The sequence below is a fragment of the Tachypleus tridentatus genome, chromosome 4 (genome assembly GCF_004210375.1).
Source record: "Tachypleus tridentatus isolate NWPU-2018 chromosome 4, ASM421037v1, whole genome shotgun sequence".
Lineage (NCBI taxonomy): Eukaryota > Metazoa > Arthropoda > Merostomata > Xiphosura > Limulidae > Tachypleus > Tachypleus tridentatus.
The window spans coordinates 27,630,878-27,643,510 of NC_134828.1; the positions used below are offsets into that span (position 1 = coordinate 27,630,878).

Sequence of the window (12,633 nt, forward strand, 5' to 3'; positions counted from 1 at the left end):
CTCAAGATTCAAAAGGTAAACATAGACCTTCCTCAAGATTCAAATTATATAACTTGAAAACTTTTCATTATATTTCCTTTACGTTCACGAACCTGACAAGTTTTTTGAAGACTCATCCATTTTCTGGCCTAATCCAAGATCTTCTACCATACTTTGAGATTCTAACTGGGCATCTTTTTCTGATGCTCCTTTTAAACGAACGTAAAACCATAGATGTTCCAATACGGATAATCTGAATAAAAAAAATATATATATATTTTATAAAGTAATACATAAAACAATAGATGTTGCTCTATTGATTATATATATTTTGTTGTTATTGTTTAAATAAAATAATACATAAAACCATAGATGCTACAATTCTGATAACCTGGATAAAATTGAGAAAAATACTTTATCAAAATAATACCATACAACTGGAGAGAAAAATGAAAAGAATGAAGATGTGTGAAGGAGAAAAACAACAAAAAAAAACTTAAATCTAAACACATTTACTAACAAACACAAAACAATGCAAGAAAATTCTCAATATTTTGTTGAAACAAAATGTTTACATTAAGTGACATAAGTAACCCTTTTCACTTTCCAGAAAATACGTTTTAACTTACTGATCAAAAAGCACATTGTATTGTGGACAAGTTCCTAGGTTCTTCCGGATGATATCCATATCAGTGCGAATATCGCAACCATATATCTTGGCTGTTCCCAGAGTTGGGGGGAACATGCCTGTCAGGATGGATCTTAAATGAAAACAAAGTATAATTTAATAAACTAAATAGTTATGGAGAAAATCAGTAGGAAAAAAAACAACAGCAATCTATTTATACTTTATAACTGCAATAAGCCAGGAAATGGGTCTGTGACACGTAGATGAAATTAGTCATCTATGCATCATCCACGAAGGTTATTTACAATTCTAATTAACACCTTCTACAATTACAAGCAGCTTAAACTCATCTAAATATGCCTGGCATTACACTATGTAGAACAAATTTTGTTCCTGGATAGCATGTGATATTTCTTAATTGCTTGTGTTATAAAAGTACAGAAAATGGCCAGTATTCCCTTGAAACTTTGTTTCTTTGATCTGGGTAATGAAATTTAGAAATTAACCTATTTTCTAAGTAAAAACGGGCAAATTTGCACATTTTCATTTACACAAGGTCTGAATAAAACAACACAAGAATCAAAAATGTTTAGAAGTGAGTAGTCAGCCCCCAAATATAGTCTCCCATAATGTTTTTGTTATATGCTCCCAGGTCATAAAAGCAAAGTTTGAAGAGAAAAATAGGTCTTTTCCATTTACTTTAAGCATAAGCAATAGGGAAATAACACTTTCTGCCCAGGAACAAGAAAAAGTAAAAATTTTGTTACATATTGTTATTGTTGTACCATACATATGATGTGCAAAATAACCCTTTTCTTTATAATAAGCCACTACGTTGATCATTCTAATCCTTGTCCTTCCCCTAAAGAAGTAATAAAAGCAACTTCTACCATATCAGAAAATCCGTCACACTGAGAAAGCTGCCTGAATGATACCTCTACATTTCTGGAGATTAAAAAAAGATCAAAGATTTATTGAACTTAAAATCTACAAACTGTTTAATTGTTGAACCTTACATCTTGCTGTTTGTTTCTTTTATTACCAATTCTATTGGACTGAAAATTTATATTTTTATTTATATGTGAATTATACAAAAGCATAGTTTCAGTAGTATTGGAGACTTTAACTTACAGCACTTGAACTATTTTAATGAATATTAGATTCAAATTTACATAAACTGGATATTTTAATTTTGTTAAGTAGGTATTCATTTAACTGTTTTGGTAATTATTTGATCTACATGGCTGGTGTTACAAAACATAAAAACCTGAAGCTTACATAGTTGTGGTTTTGCCAGCTCCATTATGACCTAAGAATGAGGTTATTTGTCCTTCATAGAAATTTAAACTCAGGTTGTCCACTGCTGGTTTCAATCCATTTTTGTAAACCTTACTCAGATGAAGAATAGACACACCGAGAAGCAAGTCTTTTGGTTCTTCTTCAAAATCAGAACTGACTGTTTTAAAGTAATAAATATTTATTTATAATTTAAAAATAAAAAAAGTTTTTCTTACAAAATCTTCTTAATAAATCTGAGGATTCAAAACTGATTAAAAACAGATAAATTAGCTAGTAGATCAATGGTTGAAGAATTTACAGTTATGCTAAATATGAACATATACAGTTTGTAAGATTATAACAACACATTCTGGAGAAACTGTAGGTGAATTTGTTTGGTTCAATGTGCAGAGCTTGTAAAATTAATTTAATAACCTTAAAAATTATAACAAGTAGTTCTGGAGAAAACTGATATCTTATCCAAATATGAACACTAATTTTCTGATATCTTATTAAAATATGACCACTGATCTTTTCTGATACCTTACCCAAATGATATATACAATTACATTCTCTGATATCTTTACCCAACCAATGTCCTTTGATATCTTATCCAACTGGTGTGCCTATAGTTCCAAGCAAAGTAATGTATTATACAGGAACTCTTTTAATCCAAGAATTACTCTTTAAGGCATACATGTTCTAAACTCATTATGGATCCATTTGAGTCCACAATCTTGTTCATAATGGGGTCCTTATTAACATATGAATCACACAAAAAGTGTAAAAAATATACATAACTGATCCTCTGGAACTAATCCCATTTTTATTCATGAGGGTTCTGCTGCACTTTACACAAAAAGTGTGTTATTTTACCCAATAGTTTGGTCATTTTGTTTATAATGACTGTTGCAGTGGGGAAGAAAAACAGAATTACTGATTACAATGTGGACCATATCAACAAAATTAAATCAGTAAACTAAAAGTTAAGTCTTTGAAAAAAAAAGAGAGAATCAAAATGTTTCCTACCTTGAGAATGATGACTTCCACTTTCTGAATCTTCTGATGTAACTGGTTTAATTTTCACCGTTCCACACCAATACGATGAAGTCATGAAGAAATACCAGGGTTTAGGCACCCCATACTTTCCTAAATTACAAACCATGTGCTTCAATGGCATTGTTTTAACAAGAACATCAATGATTCTGAATCTTTTATATACACATTCAGTTACAAATAAAGTAACATTTACACTTACAAAAATACACAAGTAGATCACCAATCATGTTTAAGTTTAAATATGCAGTAAATTAGTTGTTGTTTTGAATTAAGCACAAAGCTACACAATGGGCTATCTATGCTCTGCCCACCACGGGTTACAAAACCCAGATTTTAGCGTTGTAAGTCCGCAGACATACTGCTGAGCCACTGTGGGGCCAGTAAATTAGTGTCTGCAGTAAAAGCAAACAAACATATTTGATGATTTATTTATGTGTTTGCAGTTTTACTACAGGCAGTAATTTACTGAATAAGTACAAATAAAACTTAAAGAGGAAACAACAAAATTATAAAAACATTCATACTGTTTAATTAAACAGTTTTCTGACATACAATAAACACTGTATTCACAGTTTTTAACAAATAAATAATCTTTTATCAAAGTCAATCAAACACAAGTTTCCTTTTTTATGTTTCATTAAGAAGTAGTACCACATGATAAATGCTATACAAACATTATCATAAAAGTTATAATAGGAGAAGTTTCTTAGACAGAAACCAAAACATTTGTTTGAAATAGGAATAAAAAGTAATGGTTAACTGACCTGGAAAGACTGCTTCAATGTACCAGGTCAAAATGCCATAGATAACACCATCTAAAAGTAACATTCCCATACAATGTGCCAAGCTGTAACTGTCAATGGGTAGAGTGCTTGTTGAAAAGTTCCACCACTGGACTCCAACACCTTCTTCTTCAAAATGGGCAAAGTAGTTACAACCAAGACCAAAGGCAACATTTGATAAAAGACTCTAAAAAATAAAAAATGAGCATACTTCAAAAACCATTCATATATAATACTAAAAATATAAACAAATTCTTCACACTGATCTAAAAATTTGGGTTGGTCTGATAGCATTCACATGTACGTAACTTCAACGGTTAGGTGGCAGAAGTTTTATACATTGCTGAAATATTTATTAAGATAAATTTTAAGATTTACATCAGTGTTGATTAAATTTTGTTATGTCTGATATTCAGGACTTAACTAGGGGCTATAAGGAATTAAACCTGACTCGGGATAGCTAAGCTCAATTACAAGCATTTAAACTTAATTAAAAGTTGCTGCATTTCACTGAAGGCAGTTAAACCTGATTAGGAACAACTATATTTAACAACAAGAAGCTAAACTTAACTGTATACAGTTAAACCTGACTGTGGACATCTACGCTGGACTACAAGCAGCTAAGCCTGACTAATGGCATCTAAATGAGCCTTAAAGCAGCTAAATCTGACTACAAATATCTAAACTTGAATATAAGCAGCTAAGCCTGACTAGGAACAGCCAAATATATTTTACATAATAACAGTACCCACTTAAGTTGTTTTAAAATAAACTACAAGTTAATACCTAAAGATAGAGGTTTCATCATGACAGTACTCACCACAGCTGTTTTTACATGAACAGTAAGTTCTTCCTCCCACAGAACGACAAAGTTGTACGGCAAGTAGAGAATAAAAAACACAATCCCTCCTGCAGCAGCTGCTATGTTAGCTTTTGAAAAAAATGTGCTCAAGAGAAAACTCTGCATGATTGTGGCCACAGCATAACACATCAGGAAGAGGAAAATGATGATGGCATCAGAGTGAAGAAGAACTTTGCCAAACTAGAAAAGAGATAACACACAGACAGACATTCAGTTCCATTGTCTTAGTACATGTTTGAAATATTGTAATAGTAAGATCAGTTACCAAAAACTAAAAATAAGTGAGATATTCATAAACTTTTATCATGGAAAGAAACATACCTGAGAATTGGTTAGATTGGATAAAGTTTTTTTATAAAAAGACATAAAAAAGTCTGTTTTGTAAAATCAAAACAAAGAATGATTAAAGCTGTACCCATGTAACAATTCACAGATGCTTCTATCAAACAACAGAAAATTACATAGAAACTGGCAAGCAAACAACACAAAATTACTGTCTGTAACTAGTATATAATCAACACAAAATTACAGTCTGTAACTAGTATATAATCAACACAAAATTACGAAGAAACTAGTACATAATCAACACAAAATTACATAGTAACTGGTACATAATCAACACAAAATTACATAGTAACTGGTACATAATCAACACAAAATTACATAGTAACTGGTACATAATCAACACAAAATTACACAGTAACTAGTAAGTAAACACAAAATTACACAGTAACTAGTACATAATCAACACAAAATTACACAGTAACTAGTACATAATCAACACAAAATTATACAGTAACTAGTAAGTAATCAACACAAAATTATACAGTAACTAGTACATAATCAACACAAAATTACACAGTAACTAGTACATAATCAACACAAAATTAGTGTCACGAACAGACAAACTGTAGGTTCTTAATCTTAACCTGCTATCTTTAATCTTCTCTGAAAGCTTACAAGAAGCCTGTAGAAACAGAAATGTTTTATAACAAAAACGTAATATACTAGCCTGATATCTTGCATCATGAAAGAATTTTGGGTCACAAGTAGAGTATGACCTTTCTTGCCTGGTCTTAAAGTTACTGACTGGAGAAACCACTGGTTATTTTTTTTTTCCAATGATTATTAATAAATGCCACATATTACTTTGTGGTACAGTTCAGAAATGTTTGAAAAATATGAAGTGTTTCTATGTTCCTAAAGAGCTTTCTTTTCCTAAATGTAATCTAGATCTTTGACAAAAAATATTTCTCAGATTAATGGTTACTATCATAATGATTCCCAAGAGTCTGTGCAATGTGAGGTTGGCTGTGTATCCACTGTAAGACTAATAATGTTGTTACTCCTCTTTATATCATACCTCCCACTCAGACTAGTGTTAAAAGAGAACTTAGGAGTTTTAAAGTTCTCTGTTAACTTAAACATAACAGTAAGAATAACATTAAGAGTCTTAAATTCAAGTATATATTAAGTCAAACTTACCACTAGGATAAGAGTCAGAAGAGCACAGCTCAAGGTCATAAAACAGAAGGAGTTGATGAACCAAGCCAGCCAAAGCACACCGTTACTGAGACCCATAACTTTCATTACTTCTTTCAGCCGTTGTTCTTTCTCATGGACAATGCTTTTAATTATCATGGCAGAAGTGTATACCCAGGACAAAACCATGAACATTGGGAAGGATCTAGAAATGGCCATGATGAACCTGGAAGATAGATTCAAATATTTGAAAGAAAAAAAATGTTGATATCTTAAAATTAATTTCATCCTAGATTTATCTGAAAAAATTGAGTTGAAAGTATGGTATGCAAATACTGCACACGTTATTCTCTTATAGCATGCATTTTTCCTGGAACTAGCAATGTCCAGTTGAGAACATGTGCTAAATTTAGTTTGAGGCATTACTTTCTGTAGCAGATTCAATCAGGAAATTTCATGGATCACACTTTCCTGATTGTGTACAGAATTTGTTTTTGTTAATGTTACCTGGAACAGAGATATTTCCATATTCACTGCTACAGCAGTAACACATTGAAATCATATTCCTTCTGGCCTTTGACCTCAGGATGTCTTGTCTGTGAATTCCAATATCATTCTGTTACTTTTGATTTCATTTTATTTATAACACAACACTCCTACCATTCAACAAGCAACTACATTTCTTTTGTTTTTTCTACTTTAAAATAATGTATTCTGGTTTCATTACGACTAAAGGCTGCCGAATAAAATATTCGTGTTATGATCTACAGATGACCTCAACAGGGTAAATAAAGGAAAAACTCACTGATCAAAAATGTAACAAGGGTATGGAAACTGCTGCATGTATATTCCTGTATCTTCCAGTCTACCCGTGTGTTCATGAATAATGGCATGTTCTACCATGTCCTGCAGGAAAGCAAATCCATAGGTAAAGTATTTCAAATCTATTGCAGGTCTTCTTCTAGGTCCAGGTCTAGAAATCCTTCAAGAAAAAAAATCTTTAATAGATCTTCAACTTTTACTTAATAGTAAATCCTTTGTTTCTTCAAAGTTTCATTTGCACATACAAAACAAATCTTAGAAAACATAGACAGATTTCTGTACAAGAGCTGAAAATTAAAGGCAGAATCTAGTTTTAAAAAAATGTTACCTTGACAAATGGTTGAACTAATTACAGAATGAGACATTCTGAACTAAATATTTAAGGTTATTATTTCAACTTATTACATTAAAAATATTACAATAGTTAATTTATCATGTTCATTGTAACAACAGTTTTCACTTTTAGTTTACCAGCAGAAATGTGTACAAATACATGTTCATTGAAATCAAGAAGTCACAGAAAAAGAAATTGGTCTAAAACAAATATTGGCAAAAATTATATGGCTCAAAACAGAAAAAAACACATAAAAAGAAAAAAGATTTTGTAAATAGAAGTAGGTTAAAAGAGATGGGTCTCAGAAGCAGAAATATCAACAAATGATAGGTCTCAGAAAAAAGTAAAAAGAGAAGTCTCACAAACAAAAGTGGGTTTGTGAGAAATATAAAAGAAACAGATAAGAGTGATAGATCTGACAAACAGAAACATTTAAAGGATGGCTTTCACAAACAGAAATAGATAAAAGAGATGGATCTGACACACAGAAATAGATAAAAGAGATGGATCTGACACACAGAAATAGATAAAAGAGATGGATCTGACACACAGAAAGAGATAGGAGAGATGGATCTGACACACAGAAAGAGATAAAAGAGATGGATCTGACACACAGAAAGAGATAAAAGAGATGGATCTGACACACAGAAATAGATAAAAGAGATGGATCTGACACACAGAAAGAGATAAGAGAGGTGGATCCAACAAACAGAAAGACATAAGAGAGATGAATCTGACAAACAGAAAGGGATAAAAAAGATAGATCTAACAAACAGAAATAGATAAGAGAGACAGATCATAGGAACAGAAATAGATAAAAGATATATATCTCAAAAACAGAGACAGATAAAGGAGATAAGTATTGAAAACAGTAATAGCTAAATAGTCTCAAAAAAAGAGAAAAAAGTTAAAAAGAGATATGCCTCACAAATACATATTTATCCACATAAAAGCTCCAAGTGCTGAAAGTAACAAACAGAAATAAAATTATATGAAAATATGTGTCCACAAGAATGAATTCTAACTAAATCAAAACTGAAACCTACATATCCTCAATTTTCTTAGTGCTGTCCACTTTCTTAGAATCCATGCGAATTTTGTATTTAATGTATGGAGGAAGGTTGTCATCCTTCAAATCATACATGTTGGTGAAAACAAGAGAAGCCCATAGTTTGTTATCTGCCAGCAAGTCCAGCCCCTTGAATATAACTTCATCCTCACTGTCATAGCCTTCAAACCTGTTCAGCTCAATGCACTTGGGATAAAAACAAATCTTTAATTACAAAGAGACAACTACAGGAATTAGTGGGGTTTCTAAGAAAAATAGAAAACTAACTACATATTAATTTACACATTTTTTAAAACAAGTATTATCAAATTTTCTTAAACTTTGTAATTTGTTTGAAATAAAATAATAAGTGTGCAACATCAAGTTTTTCTCTTGTTTATTATAAAATATCTTATAATAACATTTTCAAAGGTCACAACAGGTGTTCTTTTCTTTTAACTTTTTAATCAACACTTGTGTTATGAAACAGTAGTAGAAACTGGGTTAAAAAATAATTAAAATGTGTTCATAAGCATATAAAAATTCAGATGGAGTAATCCTATTCCAATCTTCAGTATTTTGCAAAGTAAATATTTAGTATTTCAGATCTCTTGCAGAAGGATAAATTACAATCTTTTAGACTATTAGTGTCAGTTGCAAAGCCAAAAATAACAGAAGAAGCAATGTTCTAAATAATATAAAAACACAACACATTTATATTCTGTAATAGTTTTTAATGTACTGCAGATTATGCTAGTTGAGCTTGAAAGTAACCCTGTATTAAACCTATAAGCAGGTCAAGCAGCCTGGATGTAATGGTAGGTCCAAACTGATGTAGTTAAGAATTACTTTTAAGTAACTGCCCAGGTTTATTTAAGACAATATGACACACAACCTTTGAAATATTTTTAAAGTTGTTGGCTGGACAATATTAAGTTGGTAAGCCTATAATCACAGAAAACAAAGCTAACTTCTTTGCCTGTAAAGCAAGATATTACTCAATTTCTTGTTTATAGAGCAGCACATCTTATGGCTTAAAACCCTTAAATAGACAGTTTGAATACCCTTAGTGGGCACAACATAGATGGTCCATTGTGTTGCTTTGTGCTTAACTACAAACAATAACAACTCATTATACATACAATAAAACCTTTTACCTGGCTATAATCTTTAACCTCCTGCATGATAAAGTTTATCTGGTTAAGCCAGCTCTCCCAGTTCTCAGATACCAAAACCAGGTAGTCATGAAATTGTTCAGCAAAACGCCCTGTAATAGTCTGGTCTCCAAGGTTATTCAAGAGCCCACTGATGGAGCTGTTTTTAAAGATCACCTGAATGAGATTAGAAAGTGAAAACACACCAGGAGATGTAACTTTCTGAAAAGGAAAACAACAAAAACATGAACACAAACTTAGTCCACACCTCTGAGGGTGAAAGCAATATTGATTGAAAGCACAATACACTAGCTACTTTCATTAATGTTTGTGAAATAAGAAAACAAATATAAATACAATGTTATTTAATATTTGGAGTACTTTTTTTACCTTCAGTGTCTGTATTGTTTCTGTACTGTTTTGCATTAGCAGTTCAACTTGGACGCTCAGAACATCTAGCCAGCGTGAACTCCAAGATTGGAGTGTTACCAAAGGTGCAAAGGTAGAGTTTACCTAGTTTCATAAAAAAATAACATCATATGAGATGATTTAAAATGGAAAACACCAAGCCTACATACACAGAACCAAAAAAATATGTGTGCCAGTTACAAGTATATTTACCGATTAGAACTGGACAGTTAACTTGATTAACCAAAAAATCTATTACGTAAGAGCATTCATTATATCAATTAATGTCACGTGAAAAAAGTATTAATTGAAAAAAATGATTAAATTAATGAATGACACAAAAATAACTAAACTTAATAATTCCAATGAGTACCATTTTCAATTATTCCAACTATTTAAATTATCAGAATATTTCCATTATGATTTCTCATTATTTTGAATACTTCAAGATTGATCAGTTAGTGTGATGACTAATGAAAATAACTGAACAATTAAAATTAATTTTGCCAGTTATTACTAGTTTTGATTATTGAAACTACACAAACCTCAGTTTAATACTGCACAAAATTATTGTATTTAATGATTAATGAGAAAAACTGGAGAAAAGGGGGAAAGTATGTGGGAGAAATTAATGAATAGAAAGACAGAAGTTATAAACTGGATGAATAGAAAGACAGTTAGACAGACTGAAGTTATAAACTGGATGAATAGAAAGACAGGTAGACAGACTGAAGTTATAAACTGGATGAATAGAAAGACAGGTAGACAGACTGAAGTTATAAACTGGATGAATAGAAAGACAGATAGACAGACTGAAGTTATAAACTGGATGAATAGAAAGACAGATAGACAGACTGAAGTTATAAACTGGATGAATAGAAAGACAGATAGACAGACTGAAGTTATAAACTGGATGAATAGAAAGACAGGTAGACAGACTGAAGTTATAAACTGGAATTCAACAAAAAGTTAGTTTTGGTTACCCTAGAAATTATCCTTCTTGTAGCTGGATTATTGGGTGTGAATAAAATTTTCCCCCTAATAAATGGTTTCATCTGATTCCAAATGAATCTTGTTATCTCATTCTCTTCTAAAGTTTTGAAAAGACTGTTGCACTTTGGAGCTAAAAAGAAAAGAATAAATACAAAAGCTTATTTAATTCAATGAGTTGTTTCCTAATGAACAGATTGTGATGTCACTACTTAAAGACTCAACATTCATTTAAACTATATTCATATTTTCTGGCTTAACATTGAACTGTTTAAAGAATATCATAATGAAATGTACCCTTACCACATTACTTCAATTTTTCTTAAATACAATAATAACATTCCTAGTTTCTCATTTAGAAGAAATTATGTTAATTTCTATATAATCTACTGCATACTACGTAAATACTGTACAATCAATACAGTTTACATTCACCCATGAAATAAATACTTGAAAAGTCTACCCAATAAGAATTGGAATGACTCAGTTGTTTGAGTATTTGAATCAAGACATAAAAATGTCATTACACTTATTTTGACCAACTTCAAAACCACAACAATTTTGACATTCACTATCAACTTTGAGGTCTTTATGTGTGCTTTATATTCTCATATTATATATTCTTAATCATATCAATTGCCCATGAATACATGCCCAATTTTGATGGAATTATTAAAAGAACTGTAGAGCTCAAGTTACAAAACCAGATTTTTCTTTCTAAATACATTAAAATATGAAGGCCATTTAGAGGTCAGATTGGTAAAAAAACTCTAAATTTATCATATTTGGAAACTTTATAATTGATTTTATTTAGTCTTACAAGGATCAAGCCACACTCATCCATTAAGGTTTATGACTTATTTTAATTAAGCTTAGATGGCCTAAATCACACTCGTGCATCAAGGTATATGACTCATTTCAACAGATGTTAAAGCTTTCACATACTTGTCCTCAGCTCACCTTACCTATTTTTCTTTCTTCTTATTTTTTGAAATAATCAAAATGTTTTATTTTTAACTAAAGTATAGCACAAATATTAAGAATACTGTGGCTCAAATATGAGAGTTGGAATTATAGATCAAAGCCAGAGATTAATTATATCCTTGATAACTAGTCCAGTCACTGTGTATGGAACATCACACCCCCTGTCAACGAGCCATTACCGAGGTAATTATATCTGATCTTATTACTAACTGTAGGATGCCACCATCAGTAATTCAACATGATGGTTTTTATCATTTCAAAAGTATTTTAGAGAGCAATATGGGCCAATTAGCAGAGGAACTGTATTATCCTAATGGCATGACTACAAAACAACAAGTCCTCATCAAGATCCAACTACAAGAAACATCCTGGGTTTCTTCTACTGTAGAAAGTTGAACAGACAGACAGGTAAGAGATTTTCTCAGTGTGACTGCCCATGCAGTTGAAATAAAAGCCTGCTATCAACATTAGGTTGTATTTGTTAAGCTGTAATAGAATCACAGGTTCATAAGCATGTCAGAAAATCAATGAGATGTTTGAAATCACCTGTGACTAGCATGTAATAAAGACTAACTGGACTACATTGAAAACACATCAAATATAAAGAAATAATTCACTGTGTGCTTCTCTAAAACCACTGATGATGCAGAACATACTAGTGTTGATGACTTTGATGATGACAGTTTATGGGAAGAGCTCCAGAAAGAAAACTAGCAAAATGTAGATATGGCACTGACCAGGAGCTGCAGAAGCAATATCTGCAATGTTTTACACACACCCTACAACTGGTGGTGTCAGATCGACTGAAGGAAACAAAAGCAAT

The 12,633-nt window shown here is 31.4% G+C and overlaps 1 protein-coding gene across 4 annotated transcripts in view; it reads right to left on the reverse strand.

The window, feature by feature from the left end:
* Positions 1-12,633, reverse strand: part of LOC143248740 (phospholipid-transporting ATPase ABCA1-like) — a 75,382-nt gene that overhangs the window by 39,482 nt on the left and 23,267 nt on the right. For all 4 annotated transcript variants that reach the window (XM_076497416.1, XM_076497418.1, XM_076497415.1 and 1 more), the window contains exons 10-21: positions 10,820-10,959; positions 9,819-9,941; positions 9,432-9,650; positions 8,273-8,481; positions 6,876-7,052; positions 6,074-6,296; positions 4,547-4,768; positions 3,709-3,913; positions 2,915-3,034; positions 1,886-2,063; positions 609-740; positions 93-232 (exon numbers count right to left, since the gene is read on the reverse strand). In XM_076497416.1, coding sequence (XP_076353531.1) covers positions 93-232; positions 609-740; positions 1,886-2,063; positions 2,915-3,034; positions 3,709-3,913; positions 4,547-4,768; positions 6,074-6,296; positions 6,876-7,052; positions 8,273-8,481; positions 9,432-9,650; positions 9,819-9,941; positions 10,820-10,959 — 2,088 coding nt within the window. The remainder of the gene's footprint in view (positions 1-92; positions 233-608; positions 741-1,885; positions 2,064-2,914; positions 3,035-3,708; positions 3,914-4,546; positions 4,769-6,073; positions 6,297-6,875; positions 7,053-8,272; positions 8,482-9,431; positions 9,651-9,818; positions 9,942-10,819; positions 10,960-12,633) is intronic.